The 26,100-nt window shown below is 45.0% G+C and overlaps 1 protein-coding gene across 1 annotated transcript in view; it reads right to left on the reverse strand.

The window, feature by feature from the left end:
- Positions 1 to 26,100, reverse strand: part of LOC138664970 (endoplasmic reticulum aminopeptidase 1-like) — a 107,926-nt gene that overhangs the window by 47,101 nt on the left and 34,725 nt on the right. The window contains exons 2-7 of the mRNA XM_069752072.1: positions 18,287 to 18,831; positions 16,813 to 16,951; positions 16,495 to 16,629; positions 2,879 to 2,999; positions 2,643 to 2,797; positions 166 to 279 (exon numbers count right to left, since the gene is read on the reverse strand). Coding sequence (XP_069608173.1) covers positions 166 to 279; positions 2,643 to 2,797; positions 2,879 to 2,999; positions 16,495 to 16,629; positions 16,813 to 16,951; positions 18,287 to 18,786 — 1,164 coding nt within the window. The 5' untranslated portion in view covers positions 18,787 to 18,831. The remainder of the gene's footprint in view (positions 1 to 165; positions 280 to 2,642; positions 2,798 to 2,878; positions 3,000 to 16,494; positions 16,630 to 16,812; positions 16,952 to 18,286; positions 18,832 to 26,100) is intronic.

A 26,100-nucleotide genomic window follows, 5' to 3' on the forward strand; every position in this document is an offset into this window, starting at 1 on the left:
AAGGGATCGCTTGTCTTTGAAAGAGCTACATGCGCATATAAATAGTTTGGGGGGAGGGTGAAATCCTGCTAACAGATTACCTCTAATTAACATTGGTAATTTTAACACTTTCAGAAGAGTCTGATGACAGATCCGCTTTATATAAGTCATGAAAAGTAAACTTACAACTTGCAGCTCTGGATAAGTAATATTGACCGAAATATACTCCATGAACTTTGCAAATCCTTCATTCAGCCACAGATCATTCCACCACTCCATTGTTACCAGGTTTCCAAACCACTGCCAAAAGACAAAAGAACGGCAGTTACCATTCACAGCGACAATCTATAGTCTCCTACATATTAAATAGATCATAAATAATTTGGACGATTAACTGATCAGCAATGTCTCACTGCTGATTGGGGTACAGGACCGAGGGCAGCACCAGGGTCTTGTCTAGGCCGGGTTCCATCAAGACCAAAAAAGCCAGATATTGTCTGATTGGCATTAATGGCCGACACCTCTACCAAGGTACCAAAGGCATAATATTTCATATACTACCATTAGGTATGTCCTCCATTAGTCTTTTCTTCCTCTCCTCCTCTTCTTTATTTTTTCACTCATTTTTGTATTCTCTCCCCTCCCCCCTCCGCAGCTCTGCTTAGTAGCCTGTCTACAAAACTTTCTCCTACCGCGGTGTCTCCGAGTGTGGTGTATCTTGCTCCTTATCATTCTACAACAAGGTCAGTCTATTTGCTTGATATCGCCCTTATGTACCAATCTAATTGAGTATCATTTGCTGTTGCATTCCGCAGAGTACATATAGCCACCTGTCGGCGCTTATGCCTAGTCTTGCCTATGTTGGTACCATGGAATATTTCACATTTACCCTCCTCTATTTGGGCATTCATTGTATATATTGTATATATAAATTATGTATATTTGTCACTGTATAATTGTGCACATGAATTTTTTTGTTAATATTGGATGCCACTACATCTGTTCGGCACTGTGATGCTTGTATATAGCTTCGGCACAACATGTCATACCTTTCTAATATATTTTGTCTTTATTGTTTCTTCTAGTAAGGTTTGACAAAGGCCCATTACGGGGTCGAAACGTTACTTCAACAACCCTTGTTGTTTTTCTACGTCAACAAACACTTGTTTTTTCTTTACTGTGGTGAATAAATGCATCAGAAAATCTATAGTGTGAGTGCGGCTGTTGTCTTACAAATCTTTGGCCTAACTGGAATATATCCAGGTTCAGCCGGCACCCGTGTCCCTTCCCTATCAGAGTGCACGCCATTCTACCTCAACTACCTCTACCAAGACCGCTATATGTTGTCAGCTGACCTAGCTATTACTGTGGCACACAAAGGATCTGAGCAAGCGATCTTGTAAGATGGCCTATCTCAATAAAGGTAGGAAACTCTACTATAAGCTGCTGCACTATACATGAATATGCAATAAGGGCTATAATTCCATTAGAGAGGGATGACCATCATCATATCCATTTTGCTTTGCTCTACTACATCTAAAATAAAGCCACTTTGTAAGAGAGTCCTAAAATGTGCAAAAATGCTGTAATTATACATGTCCTGCAGTTTTGTGTCTGCGGCTCCTATGCTGACCCATGTGTCTCCATAGTTACAGACTACAAAACAAACCTGTGAAGGCTTCCTGCTCTCATTTCAATACATCTTGATAACCTTCTGAATATGGATGCATGTATGGCTGAATTCAATGCTTCGGACTCTAATAACTACAAGGGATGTATGCCAGAAAAGCTCCAAAAGGCAACATATAAGGAGACAGGACTATAATTTACAGAGGTATCCTCATGTTTGGAAGTTAACTTCTCAATTGATGAGTGTCCAACCGCTAGGACCTCCACTGATCCCAAGAACCTGGGATTTGCAGAGTCCTGTGTGAATGTAGTGGTGGTCGATCATACTCGCAGCGCACTGCTGTTCTGCTCATTGTTAATGGGACCGCGCTGGAGTTCCCTGAGCACAGCGTATGACCGACACTAGCTCCATTTACAAGGGGTTTTTCTGAGCCCCGGTTTTGGGAACAGTGGAAGTCTTAATTGTCGGACCCCCCAGTGATCGGGAAATTATCCTCTGTCATATTTATAGGGAATAACTTCCAAATTTGAGAATACCCCATTAAGTTTGATCATTGGGACCTTTAACAGATTTAAGCACTGGCCCTCAGGAGCGTTGCATGTGATCTCTAGGAGAGTTCGGAGTGGCAAAGCTGCCATGACCAGGTTGCTGCCATGACCAGGTTGCTGCCATGACCAGGTAGCTGCCATGACCAGGAAGCTGCCATGACCAGGAAGCTGCCATGATCAGGTAGCTGCCATGACCAGGTAGCTGCCATGACCAGGTAGCTGCCATGACCAGGTAGCTGCCGTGACCAGGTAGCTGCCGTGACCAGGTAGCTGCCGTGACCAGGTAGCTGCCGTGACCAGGTAGCTGCCGTGACCAGATCTGCATAGTTACTATTTTTCTGTGTAACTGTGAATTACAATACAAAATACACTAAATATTAGTATACAGAGTCCATAGATTATCACTATGGCAGGTGCATGATAAGATTGGGGTATTGGAAAGCAATCAATGGCGGAAAGCTGACATCAGACTAGTCTCTACTGACCTGGTGAGCCAGCTCGTGAGCAATAACCATTGTAATCCAGAGTTTATTGGAGGCTGTTGATGTCTTCGCATCGTACAACAATGCGGACTCTCTGTAAGTCGTTAGCCCCCAGTTTTCCATTGCACCAGACTGAAAGTCAGGAATTGCCGCAAGATCTAAATAAATTAGATAAAATAATCAGAAACGCAAAAAATAAGCAAAATCCCAAAACTCCTCCGCCAGTCACTCATACATACCCTGCTTTGGCAAAGGGTACGGTATATGGAAATATTCCTCATAAAAGTCCAGGAGTTTTACTGCTGCATCTAAGGCATACACAGCCTGATCTATCTTGTGTGGAACAGTGTAGACTGATATCTGGAATGAAAGCAAAGAAGCCATAATTATATAAACAGGCATGTGTTATCCATTAGGGATGAGCGGATCACTTTGCGCAATCCCAGTCTACAGGTCCAGGTCAGTGCTCTCTGAATTTCCTTACCCTCCGGGATCCCAGGCTTGGCTTATGATTAGCCAGTGCTGGCGAGGTGTCACCAGTGCGCCACACACACCCAGATGACGTCACACCAGGCCAACTAATCAAATGCCGCACTGAGGAACCCAGAAGCTCAGGAAAATTGCACAGCTCCAGTATACGGAGAAAGAGCTCAGACCTGGGCTGTCGAATGGAGTTGTGAGGAACGATCCTCATCTCTTGTTACCTTCTATAAAAAAAAGTTTACTGTAAGGAACTACCCACACAAAATATACATGCATGCTGCACCACCTCATTATGTTAGACTCATTTATGGTGCTGAGTAGGGTTGAGCGAAACGGGTCGAACATTTTCAAAAGTCGCCGACTTTTGACAAAGTCGGGTTTCATGAAACCCGATCCGACCCCTGTGCGGTGTCGGCCATGCGGTACGCGACTTTCGCGCCAAAGTCGCGTTTCAATGACGCGAAAAGCGCCATTTCTCAGCCAATGAAGGTAAACGCAGAGTGTGGGCAGCGTGATGACATAGGTCCTGGTCCCCACCATCTTAGAGAAGGGCATTGCAGTGATTGGCTTGCTGTCTGCGGCGTCACAGGGGCTATAAAGGGGCGTTCCCGCCGACCGCCATGTTACTGCTGCTGATCTGAGCTTAGGGAGAGGTTGCTGCCGCTTCGTCAGAAGCAGGGAAAGCGTTAGGCAGGGTCCATTAACCACCAAACCGCTTGTGCTGTAGCGATTTCCACTGCCCAACACCACCTTCGGTGTGCAGGGACAGTGGAAGCTACATTTTTTTTTTTTTTCCTCAGCGCTGTAGCTCATTGGGCTGCCCTAGAAGGCTCCCTGATAGCTGCATTGCTGTGTGTACGCCGCTGTGCAAACCAACTGCTTTTTTCAAAGCACAAATCCTCTTGTTCCTTCCTTTCTGCACAGCTATCTTGTTTGTTTGTCCACACTTTTTATTTAATTTGTGCATCAGTCCACTCCTTATTGCTGCCTGCCATACCTGGCTGAGATTACTGCAGGGAGATAGCAATTGAAGGACAGTTCCTTTTTTCTTTTTTTTTTTTGTGGGAGATTAAGATTGGCATTTCTGCTAGAGTGCCATCCCTGTCTGTGTCATCTCTCACTCAGTGGGCCATAGAAAGCCTATTTATTTTTTTGCTTGATTTGGGTTCTAAAATCTACCTGAAAAAATCACTACATCAATCAGTGGGAGAAAAATATTGGCCTCAGGGCTTGTGTGCCACTCCTTACTCCTGTGTGTGCCATCTCTCAGTGGGCCATAGAAAGCCTATTTATTTTTTTGCTTGATTTGGGTTCCAAAATCTACCTGAAAAAATCAATAAATCAATCAGTGGGAGATTAATATTGGACTTTGGGCTTGTGTGCCAGTCCTAAGCGTGCCATCTCTCTCTCTCAGATAGTGGGCCATAGAAAGCCTATTTATTATTTTTTTTATTGGGTTTATAAATTTTCCCTGGAAAAAAAAAAAAAGTGGGAGATTAATATTGGCCTCTGGGCTTGTGTGCCAGTCCTGAGCGTGCCATCTCTCTCACAAACAGTGGGCCATAGAAAGCCTATTTATTTTTTTGGTTGATTTGGGTTCTAAATTCTACCTGAAAAAATCACTTAATCAATCAGTGGGAGATAAATATTGGCCTCTGGGCTTGTGTGCCACTCCTGACTCCTGTGTGCGTCCTCTCTCACTCAGTGGGCCCTAGAAAGCCTATTTTTTTTTTTTTTCTAAATTCTCCCTGAAAAAATCATTTTATTTTATTTGGTTTCTAAATTATTCCTGAAAAAATCATTTTTTTTTTTTTCTAAAGTCTCCCTGAAAAAAAAAAAAAAAAAAACAAATCAGTGGGAGAGTAATATTGCCCTTTCTGCTTGTGTGCCAGTCTTGACTCCTGGGTGTGCCATCTCTCTCTCTCCAATTGTGGGCCATAGAAAGTCTATTAATTTTTTTGCTTAATTTGGGTTCCAAAATCTACCTGAAAAAATCACTTAATCAATCAGTGGGAGATAAGTATTGGCCTCTGGGCTTGTGTGCCACTCCTGACTCCTGTGTGCGTCCTCTCTCACTCAGTGGGCCCTAGAAAGCCTATTTTTTGTTTTATTTGTTTTCTAAATTCTCCCTGAAAAAATCATTTCATTTTATTTGGTTTCTAAATTATTCCTGAAAAAAAATCATTTTTTTTGTATTTTTTTTTCTAAAGTCTCCCTGAAAAAAAAAAAAAAAAAACAAATCAGTGGGAGATTAATATTGCCCTTTCTGCTTGTGTGCCAGTCTTGACTCCTGGGTGTGCCATCTCTCTCTCTCCAATTGTGGGCCATAGAAAGCCTATAAATTTTTTTGCTTGATTTGGGTTCCAAAATCTACCTGAAAAAATCACTTAATCAATCAGTGGGAGATAAATATTGGCCTCTGGGCTTGTGTGCCACTCCTGACTCCTGTGTGCGTCCTCTCTCACTCAGTGGGCCCTAGAAAGCCTTTTTTTTTTATTTCTAAATTCTCCCTGAAAAAATCATTTTATTTTATTTGGTTTCTAAATTATTCCTGAAAAAATCATTTTTTTTTTTTTTTTTTTTTCTAAAGTCTCCCTGAAAAAAAAAACAAAAACAAATCAGTGGGAGATTAATATTGCCCTTTCTGCTTGTGTGCCAGTCTTGACTCCTGGGTGTGCCATCTCTCTCTCTCCAATTGTGGGCCATAGAAAGTCTATTAATTTTTTTGCTTGATTTGGGTTCCAAAATCTACCGGAAAAAATCACTTAATCAATCAGTGGGAGATAAGTATTGGCCTCTGGGCTTGTGTGCCACTCCTGACTCCTGTGTGCGTCCTCTCTCACTCAGTGGGCCCTAGAAAACCTATTTTTTGCTTTATTTGTTTTCTAAATTCTCCCTGAAAAAATCATTTTATTTTATTTGGTTTCTAAATTATTCCTGAAAAAAATCATTTTTTTTATATTTTTTTTCTAAAGTCTCCCTGAAAAAAAAAAAAAAAAACAAATCAGTGGGAGATTAATATTGCCCTTTCTGCTTGTGTGCCAGTCTTGACTCCTGGGTGTGCCATCTCTCTCTCTCCAATTGTGGGCCATAGAAACCTATTAATTTTTTTGCTTGATTTGGGTTCCAAAATCTACCTGAAAAAATCACTTAATCAATCAGTGGGAGATAAATATTGGCCTCTGGGCTTGTGTGCCACTCCTGACTCCTGTGTGCATCCTCTCTCACTCAGTGGGCCCTAGAAAGCCTATTTTTTGTTTTATTTGTTTTCTAAATTCTCCCTGAAAAAATCATTTTATTTTATTTGGTTTCTAAATTATTCCTGAAAAAATCTTTTTTTTTGTATTTTTTTTTTCTAAAGTCTCCCTGAAAAAAAAAAAAAAAAACAAATCAGTGGGAGATTAATATTGCCCTTTCTGCTTGTGTGCCAGTCTTGACTCCTGGGTGTGCCATCTCTCTCTCTCTCCAATTGTGGGCCATAGAAAGCCTATTAATTTTTTTGCTTGATTTGGGTTCCAAAATCTACCTGAAAAAATCACTTAATCAATCAGTGGGAGATAAATATTGGCCTCTGGGCTTGTGTGCCACTCCTGACTCCTGTGTGCGTCCTCTCTCACTCAGTGGGCCCTAGAAAGCCTATTTTTTGTTTTATTTGTTTTCTAAATTCTCCCTGAAAAAATCATTTTATTTTATTTGGTTTCTAAATTATTCCTGAAAAAAATCATTTTTTTTGTATTTTTTTTTTCTAAAGTCTCCCTGAAAAAAAAAAAAAAAAACAAATCAGTGGGAGATTAATATTGCCCTTTCTGCTTGTGTGCCAGTCTTGACTCCTGGGTGTGCCATCTCTCTCTCTCCAATTGTGGGCCATAGAAAGCCTATTAATTTTTTTGCTTGATTTGGGTTCCAAAATCTACCTGAAAAAATCACTTAATCAATCAGTGGGAGATAAATATTGGCCTCTAGGCTTGTGTGCCACTCCTGACTCCTGTGTGCGTCCTCTCTCACTCAGTGGGCCCTAGAAAGCCTATTTTTTGTTTTATTTGTTTTCTAAATTCTCCCTGAAAAAATCATTTTATTTTATTTGGTTTCTAAATTATTCCTGAAAAAAATCATTTTTTTTTTATTTTTTTTTTCTAAAGTCTCCCTGAAAAAAAAAAAAAAAACAAATCAGTGGGAGATTAATATTGCCCTTTCTGCTTGTGTGCCAGTCTTGACTCCTGGGTGTGCCATCTCTCTCTCTCCAATTGTGGGCCATAGAAAGCCTATTAATTTTTTTGCTTGATTTGGGTTCCAAAATCTACCTGAAAAAATCACTAAATCAATCAGTGGGAGATAAATATTGGCCTCTGGGCTTGTGTGCCACTCCTGACTCCTGTGTGCGTCCTCTCTCACTCACTGGGCCCTAGAAAGGCTATTTTATGTTTTATTTGTTTTCTAAATTCTCCCTGAAAAAATCATTTCATTTTATTTGGTTTATAAATTCTTCCTTAAAAAATCATTTTTTTTTTTCTAAAGTCTCCTTTTTAAAAAAAAAAAACACAAATCAGTGGGAGATTAATATTTACATTTGCGCTTCAGTGACAGTCCTGTGTGTGTGGCATCTCTCTCATTTGTTGCCACCAACAACAGAGTGTGTAACATTGTGCCTGATTTTTGTTGTGGTCTCACCCACCTGTAAAGGGGTAGCTAAATCATACTGAAGTTATAGCTCACCGTGTAAGTTGTGTGACAGCAACAAATACCGTTAGTTTGGTAACGTTTTTAAAACAATGAGGAAGTCTGGTGGAAGAGGTCGTGGCCGGGGGCGTTCATTGTCAGCTGGTAATGAGGGTAGTGGTAGTGGTGGAGCATCAGGTGGTCGTGGGAAAAAAAATATTGCACCTAAGTCTGGAGCTGTGGAGCCAGGTTCGTCGTCTGGCTACACAAGGCCTCGAACGCTCCCTTTTCTGGGAGTAGGAAAACCGCTTTTAAAGCCGGAGCAGCAAGAGCAAGTTTTGGCTTATCTTGCTGACTCAGCCTCTAGCTCTTTTGCCTCCTCTCGTGAAACTGGTAAAAGTAAAAGCAGCGCGTCGTTAGTGGATGTTCACGGTCAGGGACAAGTCGCTTCCTTGTCCTCTTCAGCAAAAACAACAACAGAGAAGAATGCAGCAGGCGACACAACGGGTTACTCCATGGAGCTCTTTACACATACCGTCCCTGGCTTAGAAAGTGAAGCAGTTAACAGTCCATGCCCATTACAAGTTGAATCTGACATGGAGTGCACTGATGCACAGCCACAGCCAGACTACTATGCTGGTCCTTTGACTCAGACCACAACATTGCCCTCGCAGGGTGCTGATCAAGAATCAGACCCTGATGAGACTATGTTGCCCCATCACGAACGCTATACCACCGACCGACAAGGTGACACAGACGAAGTTGCACACGAGCTACAAGAAGAGGTAATAGATGACCCAGTTCTTGACCCCGATTGGCAGCCATTGGGGGAACAGGGTGCAGGCGGCAGCAGTTCTGAAGCGGAGGAGGAGGGGTCGCAGCAGGCATCAACATCGCAACAGGTTCCATCTGCCGGGCCCGTATCTTGCCCAAAACGCGTAGCAAAGTCAAAACCTGTTGGAGGACAGCGTAGCCATCCGGTTAAAGCTCAGTCTGCAATGCCTGAAAAGGTATCCGATGCTAGAAAGAGTGCAGTCTGGCATTTTTTTAAACAACATCCAATTGATCAGCGCAAAGTCATCTGTCAAAAATGTTCAACTACCTTAAGCAGTGGGCAGAATCTGAAAAGTCTCAATACAAGTTGCATGCATAGACATTTAACCACCATGCATTTGCAAGCTTGGACTAACTACCAAACGTCCCTTAAGGTTGTAGCACCCTCGGCCAATGAAGCTAGTCATCAACGCAACATCCCTTCCGGCAGTGTAGGGCCACCATTTTCTGCACCACCTGCAGTATCTGTGCAGGTTTCTTTGCTAGGCCAAAGCAGTCAGGGTCAGGGAATCACCAGTTTCGTAGTAGGAAACACTGCATCTAGGGCACCGGCGGCAACAATACCATCTCCCACCGTCTCTCAGTCTGCCATGTCCACCGGCACCCCCGCTAGTTCCACGATCTCCAGCTCTCCAGTCCAGCTCACCCTACATGAGACTATGGTTAGAAAAAGGAAGTACTTAGCCTCGCATCCGCGTACACAGGGTTTGAACGCCCACATAGCTAGACTAATCTCGTTAGAGATGATGCCCTACCGGTTAGTTGAAAGCGAAGCTTTCAAAGCCCTGATGGACTACGCTGTACCACGCTACGAGCTACCCAGTCGACACTTTTTTTCCAGAAAAGCCATCCCAGCCCTCCACCAGCATGTTAAAGAGCGCATCGTCCATGCACTCAGGCAATCTGTGAGCACAAAGGTGCACCTGACAACAGATGCATGGACCAGTAGGCATGGCCAGGGACGTTACGTGTCCATCACGGCACACTGGGTAAATGTGGTGGATGCAGGGTCCACAGGGGACAGCAAGTTTGGGACAGTTCTGCCTAGCCCACGGTCTAGGAAACAGTTGGCTGTAGCCATTCGCACCCCCTCCTCCTCCTCCTCGTCCTCCTGCAGAAGCGAGACCTTGTCCACAGACCGCAGTCGCACAACCACTCCATCCGCAGCTGCCACTGTTGCACACCAGGTCTCCCATTATGGGGCAGCTACTGGCAAACGTCAGCAGGCTGTATTGGCTATGAAGTGTTTGGGCGACAACAGACACACCGCTGAAGTTCTGTCCGAGTTCTTGCAGAAAGAAACGCAGTCGTGGCTGGGCACTGTAGATCTTGAGGCAGGCAAGGTAGTGAGTGATAACGGAAGGAATTTCATGGCTGCCATCTCCATTTCCCAACTGAAACACATTCCTTGCCTGGCTCACACCTTAAACCTGGTGGTGCAGTGCTTCCTGAAAAGTTATCCGGGGTTATCCGACCTGCTCCGCAAAGTGCGTGGACTTTGCTCACATATCCGCCGTTCGCCCGTACACTCCAGCCGTATGCAGACCTATCAGCGTTCTTTGAACCTTCCCCAGCATCGCCTAATCATAGACGTTGCAACAAGGTGGAACTCAACACTGCACATGCTTCAGAGACTGTGTGAACAGAGGCGGGCTGTTATGTTTTTGTGGGAGGATACACATACACGGGCAGGCAGTAGGATGGCAGACATGGAGTTGTCAGGTGTGCAGTGGTCGAAGATTCAAGACATGTGTCAAGTCCTTCAGTGTTTTGAGGAATGCACACGGCTGGTTAGTGCAGACAACGCCATAATAAGCATGAGCATCCCCCTAATGCGTCTGCTGATGCAAAGTTTGACGCACATAAAGGATCAGGCGTCTGCAGCTGAGGAAGAGGAAAGCCTTGATGACAGTCAGCCATTGTCTGGCCAGGGCAGTGTACAGGACGAGGTAGCGGGCGAAGAGGAGGAGGAGGACGAGGAGGATGATGGGGATGATAATATTTTTAATGAGGAAGCTTTTCCGGGGCCACTGGAAATTGGTGGCGCGGCAAGGCCGGGTTCTGGTTTTTTGAGGGACACAAGTGACGTGGATTTGCCTGAAACTGCCCCTCAACCAAGCACAACCGCAGATTTGAGAACTGGAACTTTGGCCCACATGGCGGATTATGCCTTACGTATCCTCAAAAGGGACACATGCATAACTAAAATGATGAATGATGACGATTACTGGTTGGCCTGCCTCCTTGATCCTCGCTATAAAGGCAAATTGCAAAATATAATGCCACATGAGAACTTGGAACTAATATTAGCAACCAAACAATCAACTCTTGTTGACCGTTTGCTTCTGGCATTCCCTGCATACAGCGCCCGTGATCGTTCTCACACGAGCTGCAGGGGCCAGCAGACCAGAGGAGTTAGAGGGGCAGAAATCAGAAGTGGCGTTGGCCAGAGGGGTTTTCTGACCAGGTTGTGGAGTGATTTTGCTATGACCGCAGACAGGACAGGTACTGCAGCATCAATTCAAAGTGACAGGAGACAACATTTGTCCAGTATGGTTACAAACTATTTTTCATCCCTTATCGATGTTCTCCCTCAACCGTCATTCCCATTTGATTACTGGGCATCAAAATTAGACACCTGGCCAGAATTGGCAGAATATGCATTGCAGGAGCTTGCTTGCCCGGCAGCTAATGTCCTATCAGAAAGAGTATTCAGTGCTGCAGGTTCAATACTAACAGAAAAAAGGACTCGTCTGGCTACCCAAAATGTAGATGATCTAACCTTCATTAAAATGAACCACAACTGGATTTCGAAATCTTTTGCCCCACCTTGCCCGGCTGACACCTAGCTTTCCTATGAAAAGGTCTTGCCTGTGGACTATTCTGAATGCCTTTTCCAATCTCGTAATTTTCTGCACCTGATTGTCCAGCATACGACATGTTTACACCTCACTAAATGGCCAAACTCCCCACACGGGGCCGTGGTATCGACACTTGGCGGCAGCACCCGTGAGAGTGCAGTTTGTCTGAAGAGGTGGGTGAGCCCGCTTTTGGTCGACGGCACTGCCACTGGGTCCCTCCTAGTACAATAAAGTGTCTCTGGCGGTGGTGGTGCGCACCCAACGTCAGACACACCGTTGTAATATGAGGGGCCCTGGGCCTGTACCGCCGGCCACAAGACAGTTCCCCCCCCCTCAGCTCAAACAGTGCTCTACCACTTGCAAAATTATCTCACAGCTCCACCAATGTTTAGTCTATGCGCTGACATCCTTCAATGCCTGCCACTGACAATACCATTGTATTGACATTTTTGTTATGTTAGGCCTTCGATGCCTGTCTGTGGTCACTCCTTCCACTAGGCCTCCACTGACCACACCACTGCTGCCCGTGTACCCCTGGAACCAATTTAAAATTGCCTACAGCCATGTGTTATTATTTTAGGCCTTCGATGCCTGTCTGCGGTCACTCCTTCCACTAGGCCTCCACTGACCACACCACTGCTGCCCGTGTACCCCTGGAACCAATTTAAAATTGCCTACAGCCATGTGTTATTATTTTAGGCCTTCGATGCCTGTCTGCGGTCACTCCTTCCACTAGGCCTCCACTGACCACACCACTGCTGCCCGTGTACCCCTGGAACCAATTTAAAATTGCCTACAGCCATGTGTTATTATTTTAGGCCTTCGATGCCTGTCTGCGGTCACTCCTTCCACTAGGCCTCCACTGACCACACCACTGCTGCCCGTGTACCCCTGGAACCAATTTAAAATTGCCTACAGCCATGTGTTATTATTTTAGGCCTTCGATGCCTGTCTGCGGTCACTCCTTCCACTAGGCCTCCACTGACCACACCACTGCTGCCCGTGTACCCCTGGAACCAATTTAAAATTGCCTACAGCCATGTGTTATTATTTTAGGCCTTCGATGCCTGTCTGCGGTCACTCCTTCCACTAGGCCTCCACTGACCACACCACTGCTGCCCGTGTACCCCTGGAACCAATTTAAAATTGCCTACAGCCAGCCCAATTTTTTTATTTTAGGCCTTCGATGCCTGTCTGCGATCACTCCTTCCACTAGGCCTCCACTGACCACACCACTGCTGCCCGTGTACCCCTGGAACCAATTTAAAATTGCCTACAGCCATGTGTTATTATTTTAGGCCTTCGATGCCTGTCTGCGGTCACTCCTTCCACTAGACCTCCACTGACCACACCACTGCTGCCCGTGTACCCCTGGAACCAATTTAAAATTGCCTACAGCCATGTGTTATTATTTTAGGCCTTCGATGCCTGTCTGCGGTCACTCCTTCCACTAGGCCTCCACTGACCACACCACTGCTGCCCGTGTACCCCTGGAACCAATTTAAAATTGCCTACAGCCATGTGTTATTATTTTAGGCCTTCGATGCCTGTCTGCGGTCACTCCTTCCACTAGGCCTCCACTGACCACACCACTGCTGCCCGTGTACCCCTGAACCAAATTAAAATTGCCTACAGCCATGTGTTATTATTTTAGGCCTTCGATGCCTGTCTGCGGTCACTCCTTCCACTAGGCCTCCACTGACCACACCACTGCTGCCCGTGTACCCCTGGAACCAACATCAGAAAATATAAAAATAAGTATTTTGCTTATAAAAAAGAAAATACTGGAGAGATATCAAATGCAGACATTTTAACATTAAAAACAAACACATACAACAAAAATCTGGTACAGTACTAAAAATGGCCACCAGCTACAATAACTTTCTCCTGCAAGTAGTTAACTGAAAGGTTTTTTCAATTTTAAACACAGATATGGCATCCACCGAGTGTTGTCCTGTCGCGTCTTCTTTATATTATTGCCAAGAAGATGCAAAACAATGAAAATAATAAAATCATTATTTACCAAAAAAATAGAGTAAGTCAAAACCACATTGCAAATAAACATTCATTACAAATAAAGAAGCAGGGCGCGTCCGAGGGTGAGTATATACCTAATAAGAATATAATCACCCTCGGACGCGCCCTGCTTCTTTCCGACAGCCTTCCTTCCTAAGAATCAGCCCTTCCGTGGTGTAGAGAGAGGGTTTGTTACACTCCAAGGTGTTCCCCAGGTTGCCTTTCCTGAGCTTCGATCTTCCGGCTCTCGTTTAGTAGTTGTTGGAAACTACGCTGCATTAGGCCTACAAATTGGGTATGGGGTGTAGAGAGATGGTGTGTTCCACTCCAAGGTGTTCTCCAGGTTGCCTTTCCTGAGCTTCGATCTTCCGGCTCTCGTTTAGTAGTTGTTGGAAACTACGCTGCATTAGGCCTACAAATTGGGTATGGGGTGTAGAGAGATGGTGTGTTCCACTGTAGAGAGATGGTGTGTTCCACTCCAAGGTGTTCCCCAGGTTTCCTCGCCAATGCTTCGATCATCATGCTCTCGTTTAGTAGTTGTTGGAAACTACGCTGCATTAGGCCTACAAATTGGGTATGGGGTGTAGAGAGATGGTGTGTTCCACTCCAAGGTGTTCCCCAGGTTTCCTCGCCAATGCTTCGATCATCATGCTCTCGTTTAGTAGTTGTTGGAAACTACGCTGCATTAGGCCTACAAATTGGGTATGGGGTGTAGAGAGATGGTGTGTTCCACTCCAAGGTGTTCTCCAGGTTGCCTTTCCTGAGCTTCGATCTTCCGGCTCTCGTTTAGTAGTTGTTGGAAACTACGCTGCATTAGGCCTACAAATTGGGTATGGGGTGTAGAGAGATGGTGTGTTCCACTCCAAGGTGTTCTCCAGGTTGCCTTTCCTGAGCTTCGATCTTCCGGCTCTCGTTTAGTAGTTGTTGGAAACTACGCTGCATTAGGCCTACAAATTGGGTATGGGGTGTAGAGAGATGGTGTGTTCCACTCCAAGGTGTTCCCCAGGTTTCCTCGCCAATGCTTCGATCATCATGCTCTCGTTTAGTAGTTGTTGGAAACTACGCTGCATTAGGCCTACAAATTGGGTATGGGGTGTAGAGAGATGGTGTGTTCCACTCCAAGGTGTTCTCCAGGTTGCCTTTCCTGAGCTTCGATCTTCCGGCTCTCGTTTAGTAGTTGTTGGAAACTACGCTGCATTAGGCCTACAAATTGGGTATGGGGTGTAGAGAGATGGTGTGTTCCACTGTAGAGAGATGGTGTGTTCCACTCCAAGGTGTTCCCCAGGTTTCCTCGCCAATGCTTCGATCATCATGCTCTCGTTTAGTAGTTGTTGGAAACTACGCTGCATTAGGCCTACAAATTGGGTATGGGGTGTAGAGAGATGGTGTGTTCCACTCCAAGGTGTTCTCCAGGTTGCCTTTCCTGAGCTTCGATCTTCCGGCTCTCGTTTAGTAGTTGTTGGAAACTACACTGCATTAGGCCTACAAATTGGGTATGGGGTGTAGAGAGATGGTGTGTTCCACTCCAAGGTGTTCTCCAGGTTGCCTTTCCTGAGCTTCGATCTTCCGGCTCTCGTTTAGTAGTTCTTGGAAACTACACTGCATTAGGCCTACAAATTGGGTATGAGGTGTAGAGAGATGGTGTGTTCCACTCCAAGGTGTTCTCCAGATTGCCTTTCCTGAACTTCTATCTTCAGGCTCTCATTAAATTGTGGTTAAATGGAACAACTGCATTTGGCGTACTAGTTGGTTTGGGGCCTACTATCGGTGTCTGCCGCTCCTTGCTGTTCTCCTGGTTTCCTGTCCTGAAATTCCGTTTTCAGGCGCTCGTTAAGTAGTTGTTAATGTTAGACTGCATTTGGCCTACTAGTTGGGTTGGGGCCTACTATCGGTGTCTGCCACTCCTTGCTGTTCTCCTCCACTGAACAAAGCTGTGCCGCCTGTTTACTACGGTTGCCAATTTTGAACTGCATTTCGACTACTTACTGATTTGGGCCTACTCTCTGTGTCAGCCTCTCATTCCAGTTGTCCTCCACTGCAATGCCCCCTGGTTATTCCTGTGTTACCAATTTTGAACTGCATTTAGCCAACTTTATTCTTTGGGCCTATATCTGTGTTTCCTCCTCATCCTGCCCATTGCCCAGCCAGTGATAGATGAGTCTGCTGGTACATTGACCCATAACGCAACATTCCCCGTGCACGCTACACAACAACATTGTGACCCTGCTGAAAGTCAGGTTGCTCTTCCCGCATACCATACCACCTTACACGGGGACAAAGAGGAAGGTGCAGATGAAAGTGCAGGTTCCTTCATCAGGTGGGGGGAGGAATACTAGTTGGCGACGTCACTGGCACAGGGCCTCTCATAGTACGCAAAAGTGTTGCTGCCGGTGGGAGGCGCCCCCGCCGTGCAAACACACCGCTGTACTTTGAGGGGCCCTGTGCCAGTGCCAATGCCAACGAGTGGGCCCCCCCTGCTTGCTCAGGTTCACAGCACTTGCAAAGTTGAAATACTTACCTCTCCCTGCTCCACTGCCGTGACGTGGTCCAGATTTCCTGGGCCCACTAATTACTTGAACCAGCCCTACCCACCACAACTTTAGCCAAATGACCCCCAATTTCAAATGCCTTCCAATTATTATAAGGTAAATTACGCTTGACAAGCTTCATTAAGAAGAATGGATGGTTTTGACATTAAAATGGGCACTCTAGGTGTTTTCCTGGCCCCCACTCACTGCCGACTATGCTGCCCCATTGACTTGCATTGGGTTTCGTGTTTTGGTCGATCCCGACTTTACGTCATAATCGGCCGATTTCACTCGACCCGACTTTTGAGATAGTCGGGTTTCGCGAAACCCGGCTCGACTCTAAAAAGGTCAAGGTCGCTCAACTCTAGTGCTGAGCTGTAATACCACTCGCTACCTGTGAAGAGGTGAGGCACTGTTTTTTGGAAGACAGCAAACATAATTTTACAGTAGCGGACATCCATATCTTGTAAACGTTACCTTGACGCCATGATGTGTGATCTGACTGATTGATTTGAAGTCTGAAACAATAAAAGCCACAAGATAGGTGCTCATCTTCACCGTGACATCAAAGTGGTCTTCCAGGAGCCCATTATCTACATGTTCAGTCTTTACCTAGGAAAGGAAATGACCACAGAGTGAGGTGGATGCAGGGTGGATGTATATCCATGTATTTCCCGGTGAGAATTCCCAGTGGGCAGTGGATATGTATGCACAATATAAACAGAAAATTACATTAAAACCAGCTAAAATGTGTGAAGTTCAGACATGACAGTTACATGAACATACGGTACTTACTATAGGCATATTGGACACGGCACTGTGTTTTGCATCCCTTCGGATTTTAATGGAAAAAGTGGCTTTAAAGGCGGGTTCATCAAAACATGGGAAGGCCATACGGGCAGCTGTAGGCTCAAACTGGGTGGACGCAAGGACCCTGGCAAAAAAGATATCATAATCTTGGGATTGTAGGACATCTACAGTATTTAAATATAATGATATGGCCAAATAATTGTGCTATTTCTTTATCTATCTATCTATATATACATTGTAGCGTTTCCCCTACTTTGTGTCTTGGGGGACACTCGCTTGGCACGGGAATAATGCATACAGGCACGGTTTTCTTACAAAACACAGTCTCTTAGGTTTATTCACAACACTATAAACCACATCCTCAGAAACTTGATAACAGCTTGAACACCGTCTGCACATATTCAGCTTTACCAGAGTTCCTCACTGACCCCGGTCAGGATGACACACGGACCTCGTCCGTTACCTGTTGTTCGACCTTCACAGGTTCCTGGACACCTCTTGGCCTCAGAGGTGCCCCATACACAATGTCTCTCTCCTCTGACCCCGGTCAGCATAACATGGATCCCTTTCCGTTACCTGTTGGTGCCGCACAGGTTCTTGGATACCTCTCCTCCACAGAGGTATCCTTCAGACGTTCTCACTGACCCCAGTCAGTATTACCCACGGTTATCAGACCGTTCCACACACTGGCATGTGCAAGGTGCAGAGCCCCGCCATGGGCTCTTCAGGGAGACAACACTCCCAACACATGGGGCTCTCTGTTCGGATGAGACAGTTTATTGGCAACATGTATGGTAGCAAATTTCACAGGCAGTATATGGAGACCGTGTCTGTAAGCATATTAGGCTGCTTAGGCATGCGGTGTGCCCTCACTGTACACGTTCTGTGCCCGGAGCGCTGGTGGCGTGCGGAGACGCTGAGGCAGCGCACCTCCCTCCATATACTGCCTGTGAAATTTGCTACCATACATGTTGCCAATAAACTGTCTCATCCGAACACATATCCAGATCCTACGTTTCAGATAAATTTGCTCTGAAGAAGGTCCACAAAGGACCGAAAACGTTTAGCAACAATTGAGCCACAATTGATCTGTTTGTCTGGATGTACAATAAATGACTAATTCTCTTCAAATATTATTGAGTGCCAAGTTTTTCGATATACTTGATTTGACGGGCTGGAGACCCTACTTGGGCACCTTTACTCACAGTTCCATAGAGTGCCGTGTAACTTGTTCCTACTGATTAGACAGTGTTAGACTATACAAGGACACAACCCCAACTAATCGCATCCACACACCAATTTATACATTACACATGACATAAGTTCCAGGAGAACAGCAGCATTTACACCAAGTGAATAAAATGTAATATTTATGGCTAATGGTAGGTCTTCTTTAAGTTTGGATCTACTTTGGAAACTAATCATCATATGTAATAAACATATTAAAAAGCAGGTTTACCTGATCTCTCCATCCGGGGTTCTGTATGAGCCTTTATAAAACCCATGGAAACTGTCAGAGAGGTTGGCATTGTAGGCAATATACAGAGTATAGTTTTCTCCTGGCCTCAGTGGATCAGCAGCTTGAAGTGCAATTTGTTCACCTGCAGGACGTTCCAGTAGGAGCAAATCGTGGTGGACACGCGCATCCCCCTTTATTCTTTCCATACTTGTCTTAGTTATGATCAGGTGCTTGCTATGCAGAACAACAGAACTCGTCTGCTGTTGTACAACAATTGTGATCTTAGCAAGGCCAGCAAATGTGAGAGTAGTTAAGTTTGGGTGTAAAGAGAGTTCATAGTGCAGGGGGATCACATATTGGGGCAACCTAAGATCTTCCCAGGGAAAGGCATCATTAGAATTGTGCGTGCTATCAGCTGCCAAAGCCAAAGAGCACAATGTCCATAGGAAGCACAAAGCTACCGGACAGAATCGAAAAGTCATCGTCACTTTCACCTTCATGAATGATTTCTCAACCTCAGATTAATAAAGATGTTATACTGGATCCTGAAAAAAAAAAAAAAAAAACAGCGCAATTTACAGAAAAATCCAACTTTATCTGCTTGAGCTAAGTGTCATTATCTAACATGTCATTTTGACAGCTAAACATAAAAAGGGAAAAAAAGTAAGATTTCCATAAGCAATGAACTACAATTTCATCCATATATAGGGCACTTATCGCCAAAGAAGGATTTGTAGTGAAGATTAAAATAGAAAAAGCAAAACAAAGTTCCTACAAAGAAGATTTCCAAGTCATGCAGAATGACTTAGGCTACGTTCACATTTGCGTTGTGCGGTGCAGCGTCGGCGACGCAACGCACAACGCAAATGTAAACGCATGCACAACGCAGCGTTTTGTGATGCATGCGTCCACTTTTGCATGGTTTTTGGCGCAGAGAAAACTGCATCATGCAGCGTCCTCTGCGCCCTGACGCATGCGCCACAGTGACGAATGTGTCACAAAACGCAAGTGCAACGCATGTCCATGCGCCCCCCATGTTAAATATAGGGGCGCATGACGCATGCGTCGCCGCGGCTGCGCCCGACGCAACGCTAATGTGAACGTAGCCTTAGAAAACCTATGATAACTACAAAGTGAGCAAATACCCTGCAGTAAGTAAATAATAATTAAACAGTAATAGCACATGTAAATAACATAGGGTACTTAGTTGACTATTTTGATCAAAAGAGTATAACAGCCATCCCACCGAGACAAGGTGTACCCCATCAACATCCATGTCTCTGTGACAAGGTGTATCCAATCAGGATCCATCACACCGCGACAAAGTGTACCCAGTCAGGATGGTTCCTAACTCTTGTAGTTCACCTCTCTATGTGTCAGAAGACTGCAAAATAAATGGGGGCAGGGCAAGGCCAAGACCTGACTGTTTTGCACCTGCCCAAAAACCTGGAAACCACACAAGACAAGATGCCAAACCAAAAAGGGGGGAGCCTTGCCCCTTTATGTTAAAAAAAATGCCCCAGGAATGCATTGAGAGTGGTCTGGGTCTGATGTGTATGGTGGCCTCTCAACTCTCCCATAACAGATTAGAATGTCCTTAGGGAGGGAAGGATCAGGTAGTTGGAGTTTCAACAGGTGATATAAATCAATGACCGAGGATGCTGGCGGAGGCTTGCGCCTCTCGTCCCAGTTAAATACACATAAGCCTTTGGCCGAGCCAAGCAGTCATGTGTATGGGGAAGACAGGGGAGATAACTGTCTGCCAAACTAACATTTGGCCAACATGTATCCCATATACAGTGGGTATGGAAAGTATTCAGACCCCTTTAAATTTTTCACTCTTTGTTTCTTTGCAGCCATTTGGTAAATTCAAAAAAGGTCATTTTTTTCTCATTAATGTACACTCTGCACCCCATCTTGACTGAAAAAAACAGAAATGTAGTAATGTTTGCAAATTTATTAATAAAGAAAAAATGAAATATCACATTGTCATAAGAATTCAGACCCTTTGCTCAAACAGTTATATTTAAGTCACATGCTGTCCATTGCCTTGTGATCCTCGTTGAGATGGTTCTACTCCTTCATTGGAGTCCAGTTGTGCTTAATTAAACTGATAGGACTTGATTTGGAAAGGCACACACCTGTCTATATAAGACCTCACAGCTCACAGTGCATGTCAGACCAAAGGAGAATCATGAGGTCAAAAGAACTGGCCAAGGAGCTCAGAGACAGAATTGTGGCAAGGTACAGATCTGGCCAAGGTTGGAAAAGAATTTCAGAAGTACTCAAGGTTCCTAAGAGAACAGTGGCCTCCATAATCCTTAAATGGAAGAAGTTTGGGACCACCAGAAGTCTTCCTAGATCTGGCTGTCCAGCCAAACTGAGCAATCGTGGGAAAAGAGTCTTGGTGAGAGACATAAAGAAGAACCCCAATATCACTGTGGCTGAGCTCCAGAGATGCAGTAGGGAGATAGGAGAAAGTTCCACAAAGTCAACTATCCTTGCAGCCCTCCACCAGCCCGACCTTTATGGCAGAATGGCCCGACAGAAGCCTCTCCTCAGTGCAAGACATATAAAAGCCCGCACAGAGTTTGCTAAAAAACACATGAAGGACTCCCAGACTATGAGAAACAAGATTCTCTGGTCTGATGAGACGAAGATAGACCTTTTTGGTGATAATTCTAAGTGGTATGCGTGGAGAAAACCAGGTACTGCTCATCACCTGCCCAATACAATCCCAACAGTGAAGCATGGTGGTGGCAACATCATGCTATGGGGGTGTTTTTCAGCTGCAGGGATAGGAAGACTGGTTGCAGGAAACATCAATGCGGCCAAGTACAGAGATATCCTGGATGAAAACCTCTTCCAGAGTGCTCTGGACCTCAGACTTGGCCGAAGGTTCACCTTCCAATAAGACAATGACTCTAAGCACACAGCTAAAATAACAAAGGAGTGGCTTCAGAACAACTCTGTGACCATTCTTGACTGGCCCAGCCAGAGCCCTGACCTAAACCCAATTGAGCACCTCTGGAGAGACCTGAAAATGGCTGTCCACCAACGTTCACCATCCAACCTGACGGAACTGGAGAGGATCTGCAAGGAAGAATTGCAGGTGTGAAAAACTTGTTGCATCATTCCCAAGAAGACTCATGGCTGTACTAGCTCAAAAGGGTGCTTCTACTCAATACTGAGCAAAGGGTCTGAATACTTATGATATTTCAGTTTTTCTTTAATAAATTTGCAAAAATTTCTACATTTCTGTTTTTTTTCGTCAATATGGGGTGCAGAGTACATTAATGAGCAAAAAAAATGAACTTTTTTGAATTTACCAAATGGCTGCAATGAAACAAAGAGTGAAAAATTTAAAGAAGTCTGAATACTTTCCGTACCCACCATATATAGCCTGCTTTTTTCAATTCACTGTTTTTAAAATGGACCAGAAAACCTGGCAGCAAAAGGAGTAATAGACCCATCCAGTCAGCAAAGTTATACATTTATTTTTTTATTGCATGTAAAGAAATACTCATGCGTCTCCTTGCGTATGTCCTATTCTGATGTTTTGTGATCCATTTTTCATGGATCCATTTTTTCTGACGCTTAGCAGACAAGGTTGCTTGATAAATGCCCGGGTATAATAATAATAATTTTTATTTATATAGCGCCAACATATTCCGCAGCAAATTAAGCGGGGACATGTACAGACAATAAATTCAGTACAAGTTAAGACAATTTAAAAATTTAAACAGTGACATTAGGGGTGAGGTCCCTGCTCGCAAGCTCACAATCTAGAAGGGTATGATTTGATTCAAAAATTTGTAGACTACTGTGATGATAATGTATAATATGATTTTTAGTTTTCCCTGTTAACACACATACTGTGATTCTGACATGTTCTCAAGCTAAGATATGAGAATTATAAGTATTGTTGGTAAAAACTGTACATCTGAGAGGGGAGGGCGATGGTAACTCAAACCCCTTTAGTGATGTTGCAAGCCTGCAGTCATAAGTTGCTGCACTCGAGCCCAGCCTTTATTCTTGCTTGGGACCTCACCACAGAAAGACTATCTCATGAATTGGGACATTTGGGGCTCCGCCCACCAGCATGGTTGCCTGAAATGATCTGAGCACATGTAAGTGTTAATTTCTTGTTTAATCCCTGTTTATTTTATAATTGCTGTACATACTTTGTCTCCAATTGTAACATCTTTATATACATTTTATAAGCACTGCCTGATCTTTTTATGGAGTAAAACTCATAAATCACTAGTTTCGTTCTCCTACTCTAAAACGTACCCTAAGTCTTCTGAAGTTAATTACGCTACTGAATTGGGTTGGCTTCGGACCCGTTTAATCGGAGCTGGTGGCAGCATACTTGTTCTGTGCATTTGGGAGTCGTTGTAGCGACAGCAGCGTTGATAATTATTGTTCCTGTCTGTGTGGGAGTAGTTATATCGCCCTCGCTCCAGCGTGCCCCATAGCCAGTACATAGCAGGCAGCCTTTCTGGCGACTAAGTACCCTAGGTGCAGTACCTAGACTGACCTGAGGGTAAGGGGGGCGCCAGAGAGCTGCAAGTTCCAAACCGGAACTGGAAAGCGGGATATACATAAATCCCTGCAGTTCGTGTTATGGTAGTAGCAGTGGGATAACTAAAATAACCCCCTGCAGTAAATTGATAGGTCAATAGTCTTGTTTGTAATCTCATCACATTGTAGCAGTGGATGGATAACTAAGATAAGCCCCCCTGCACATGTGATAGCCGTGTGCTGGCCAAAGGTCACCCCCGATTCGTGAAATAGTGGTGTCAGCACGGTGGGAATCGTGACAACTACATACATTGGGGGAGGGAGTTCTCTATTGTAAATGTTTAAACCATATTTATTAAGGTTTTATGACATTTATTACACCATTTTGCAATACCTAGGCCAAAATGCAAAAAAATGTTGAGGAAAAGCCCTGTAGTAACCTTTCGGAGTGAAATATGATAGATTTCTAATTGCATAAAAGTCGCAAAAAAAAGTCTGTTTTAGGCTTGGTTCCCATTGTGTTAATGGGAACGCGCTAACGGACAGCGTTGCACGGCGAAATTAACGCCGTGCAACGCGTCCGTTAGCGAACCCATTCACGGCAATGGGAACGCGCAGCAGTAGCGCGTGCCATGTTTGGCACGCGCTAGCGACGCGCCGGTGTTTCCTGGTGCGCCGCGGACGCTGCTTGCAGCGTCCGAGCCGCGCCCGATCTGCGAGAGCGGGGAACGGACCGCGGGCGCGGCTCGGACGCTGCAAGCGACCCCGGGACGCGGCCACATTAAAAACATTGCGTTAGCGCAACCCGCTAGCGCTAGCGCTAAACGGGTTGCACTAACGCAATGTGACCCTAGCCTTAGGCCTCTTTCACACGTCCAGATAATTCCGGTACTGGAGAAATCGGTACCGGAATTATCCGTGTCCGTGTGTCCGTAGCACATCAGTGTGGCACACTTGCGGCAACGGCAGACGTGTGCCGCCCGTGTGCCGACTGAGGACCACACAGACCGTGCAGGAGACAGCGCTACAGTTAAGCGCTGTCCCCTGCATGCGGTGCTGAAGCTGGTATTCATCCCTTCTCCCCAGCAGCGTTCGCTGGAGAGAAGGAATGAAAAATCAATTTTTTTTTTATTTATTTTCCCTTAAAAAAAAAGTTTGTGCAACCCCTCCCATCCCATGTGCGCCCCACAACCCCCCCCCCCCCTCTTCCCCCCGCGCACCTGCCGGGAAATACTCACCCAGCTCCTGCGATGTCTCCTCTCAGCGGCAGCAGCAGGTCCTGTGTGAGCGGTCACATGGTCCCGCTCATTACAATGAGGAATATGCGCATATTTTATATATATTTTATGCGCATATTTTCTTTGAAATAATTGGCCAGATCGTCAGCGCAGAGATCTGTGGTTGGGGCCTGCAATCCTGGGTTGAGTAGGGACTGGAAAGTGTTAAAGAGACGTTTAGGGTTATTGGACAGCGAGGTGATGAGGGTGTTGAAATAGGTTTGTTTGGAGAGGTGAAGGGCAGAGTTGTATGTTTTTAGCATGAACTTATAATGGATGAAATCTGCGGGTAGATTAGATTTTCTCCACAGACGTTCGGCGCACCTGGAGCACCGCTGCAGGAAACGTGTTTGCAGCGTGTGGCACGGTTGTTGCAAGTCGAGGGAGTTTCCATCTTCATACATTGGAGAGTTAGTATGCTGCGAGAGGCTGAAAAAGGAGGTTAGAGATAAAAGGTGAGAAGCAGATGGGGAGAGGGGAGAAGCAATGGGGATGTTGAAATCACCCATGATGAGGGTGGGGGTGTCACAGGAGAGAAAGTGTGGAAGCCAGGTGGCAAAGTGATCCAGGAACTGATGAGAGGGGCCGGGAGGACGATACACCACCGCCACTCGCATGGAGAAGGGGATGTAGCGTCTGACAGCATGGACCTCAAAGGAAGGGAAGACAAGTGAGGGTACTTGGGGGATAACTTGGAAGGTACTGATGAAGGTAATGATGATTTTGACTCAATGGGTGTTTTCCAGAAACTAGCAGGAGTGGTTGTTGATGAGTGAAAATTGCAAATCTGCCAGTGGAGTGCCCATACATTGTAGTTTCCAGTGTGTTATGCCCAGCTCAGCCTTCTGGAAACATGCACCAGTAAAGGGCAGCACGGTGGCGCAGTGGATAGCACAGCAGCCTTGCAGCGCTGGAGTCCCAAACCCCACCAAGGACAACATCTGCAAAGAGTTTGTATGTTCTCTCCGTGTTTGCGTGGGTTTCCTCCGGGTACTCCGGTTTCCTCCCACATTCCAAAGACATACTGATAGGGAATTTAGATTGTGAGCCCCAACGGGGACGGTGATGTTAATGTGTGCAAACTGTAAAGCACTGCGGAATATGTTAGCGCTATATAAAAATAAAGATTATTCACTATATCACTATAGAAATGCAAAACATGTGGACGTTAGGAAGGAGCATTTGAATTTGGAAGTGCTGAATCCCCTGGATTTCTTTTGGAGGATGAGGAGCCATTTCCCTTTTCCAGAGCCTTGTACTACCAGTGACATGGAAGCCCCCTACATTTCTATTGACAGATGACGGACCTGAGTGGGGACTTGCTTTTTTTGTGGATTGGGTTGAAGCTTTTGGGAACATTTTATATAACATTTTGGATCACGTTTATCTTGCGCTCTACGCTGAGCAATTACATCGAGATTTCCATCGAAATCTTCAAATGACGTGATTCAAACTTACTCTGGACCATAGGCCAGACAGCATCCACAGTGCCTCCATCTGCCTCATTATAGGGAATTTTCTGCCGAGGGTTCTGTCTGAATCACCCATTTCAGATATTTACATAGAAACCCCACTGTAAATGCTCAGCATAGAGTGCACGATAAATGTGCGCCGAGCCTTACTGGGATCTTTGGGAGGCAGAATAAGCAAATCAACAGCAGGTGAAGAATTGGTTTTATTTATTTTTTACGGCGTTCCTCGTGCGGTATAAGCGATTAGACTACTTTATTCTTCGGGTTGGTGCAATTACAACAATACAGATTTAAATCTTTTTTTTTTACGTTTGGCTGCTGTCACACACTAAAAGCCCACTTCTTTATGCAAAATAAAGTTTCTGCGTCATCCTATTTTGAGACCTTTAATTTTTCTAAATTTTGTGCCTAAAAAGTCACGTGATGGCTGGGATTTTGCAGGACGAGTTGATGTTTTTATTGGTACCATTTTTTGGCACATGACATTTTTTGATTGCTTTCTATTCCAATTTTAATGAAAGTATTTTAATGAAATAAAGAC

This window comes from Ranitomeya imitator, chromosome 1 (genome assembly GCF_032444005.1).
Source record: "Ranitomeya imitator isolate aRanImi1 chromosome 1, aRanImi1.pri, whole genome shotgun sequence".
Classification (NCBI taxonomy): domain Eukaryota; kingdom Metazoa; phylum Chordata; class Amphibia; order Anura; family Dendrobatidae; genus Ranitomeya; species Ranitomeya imitator.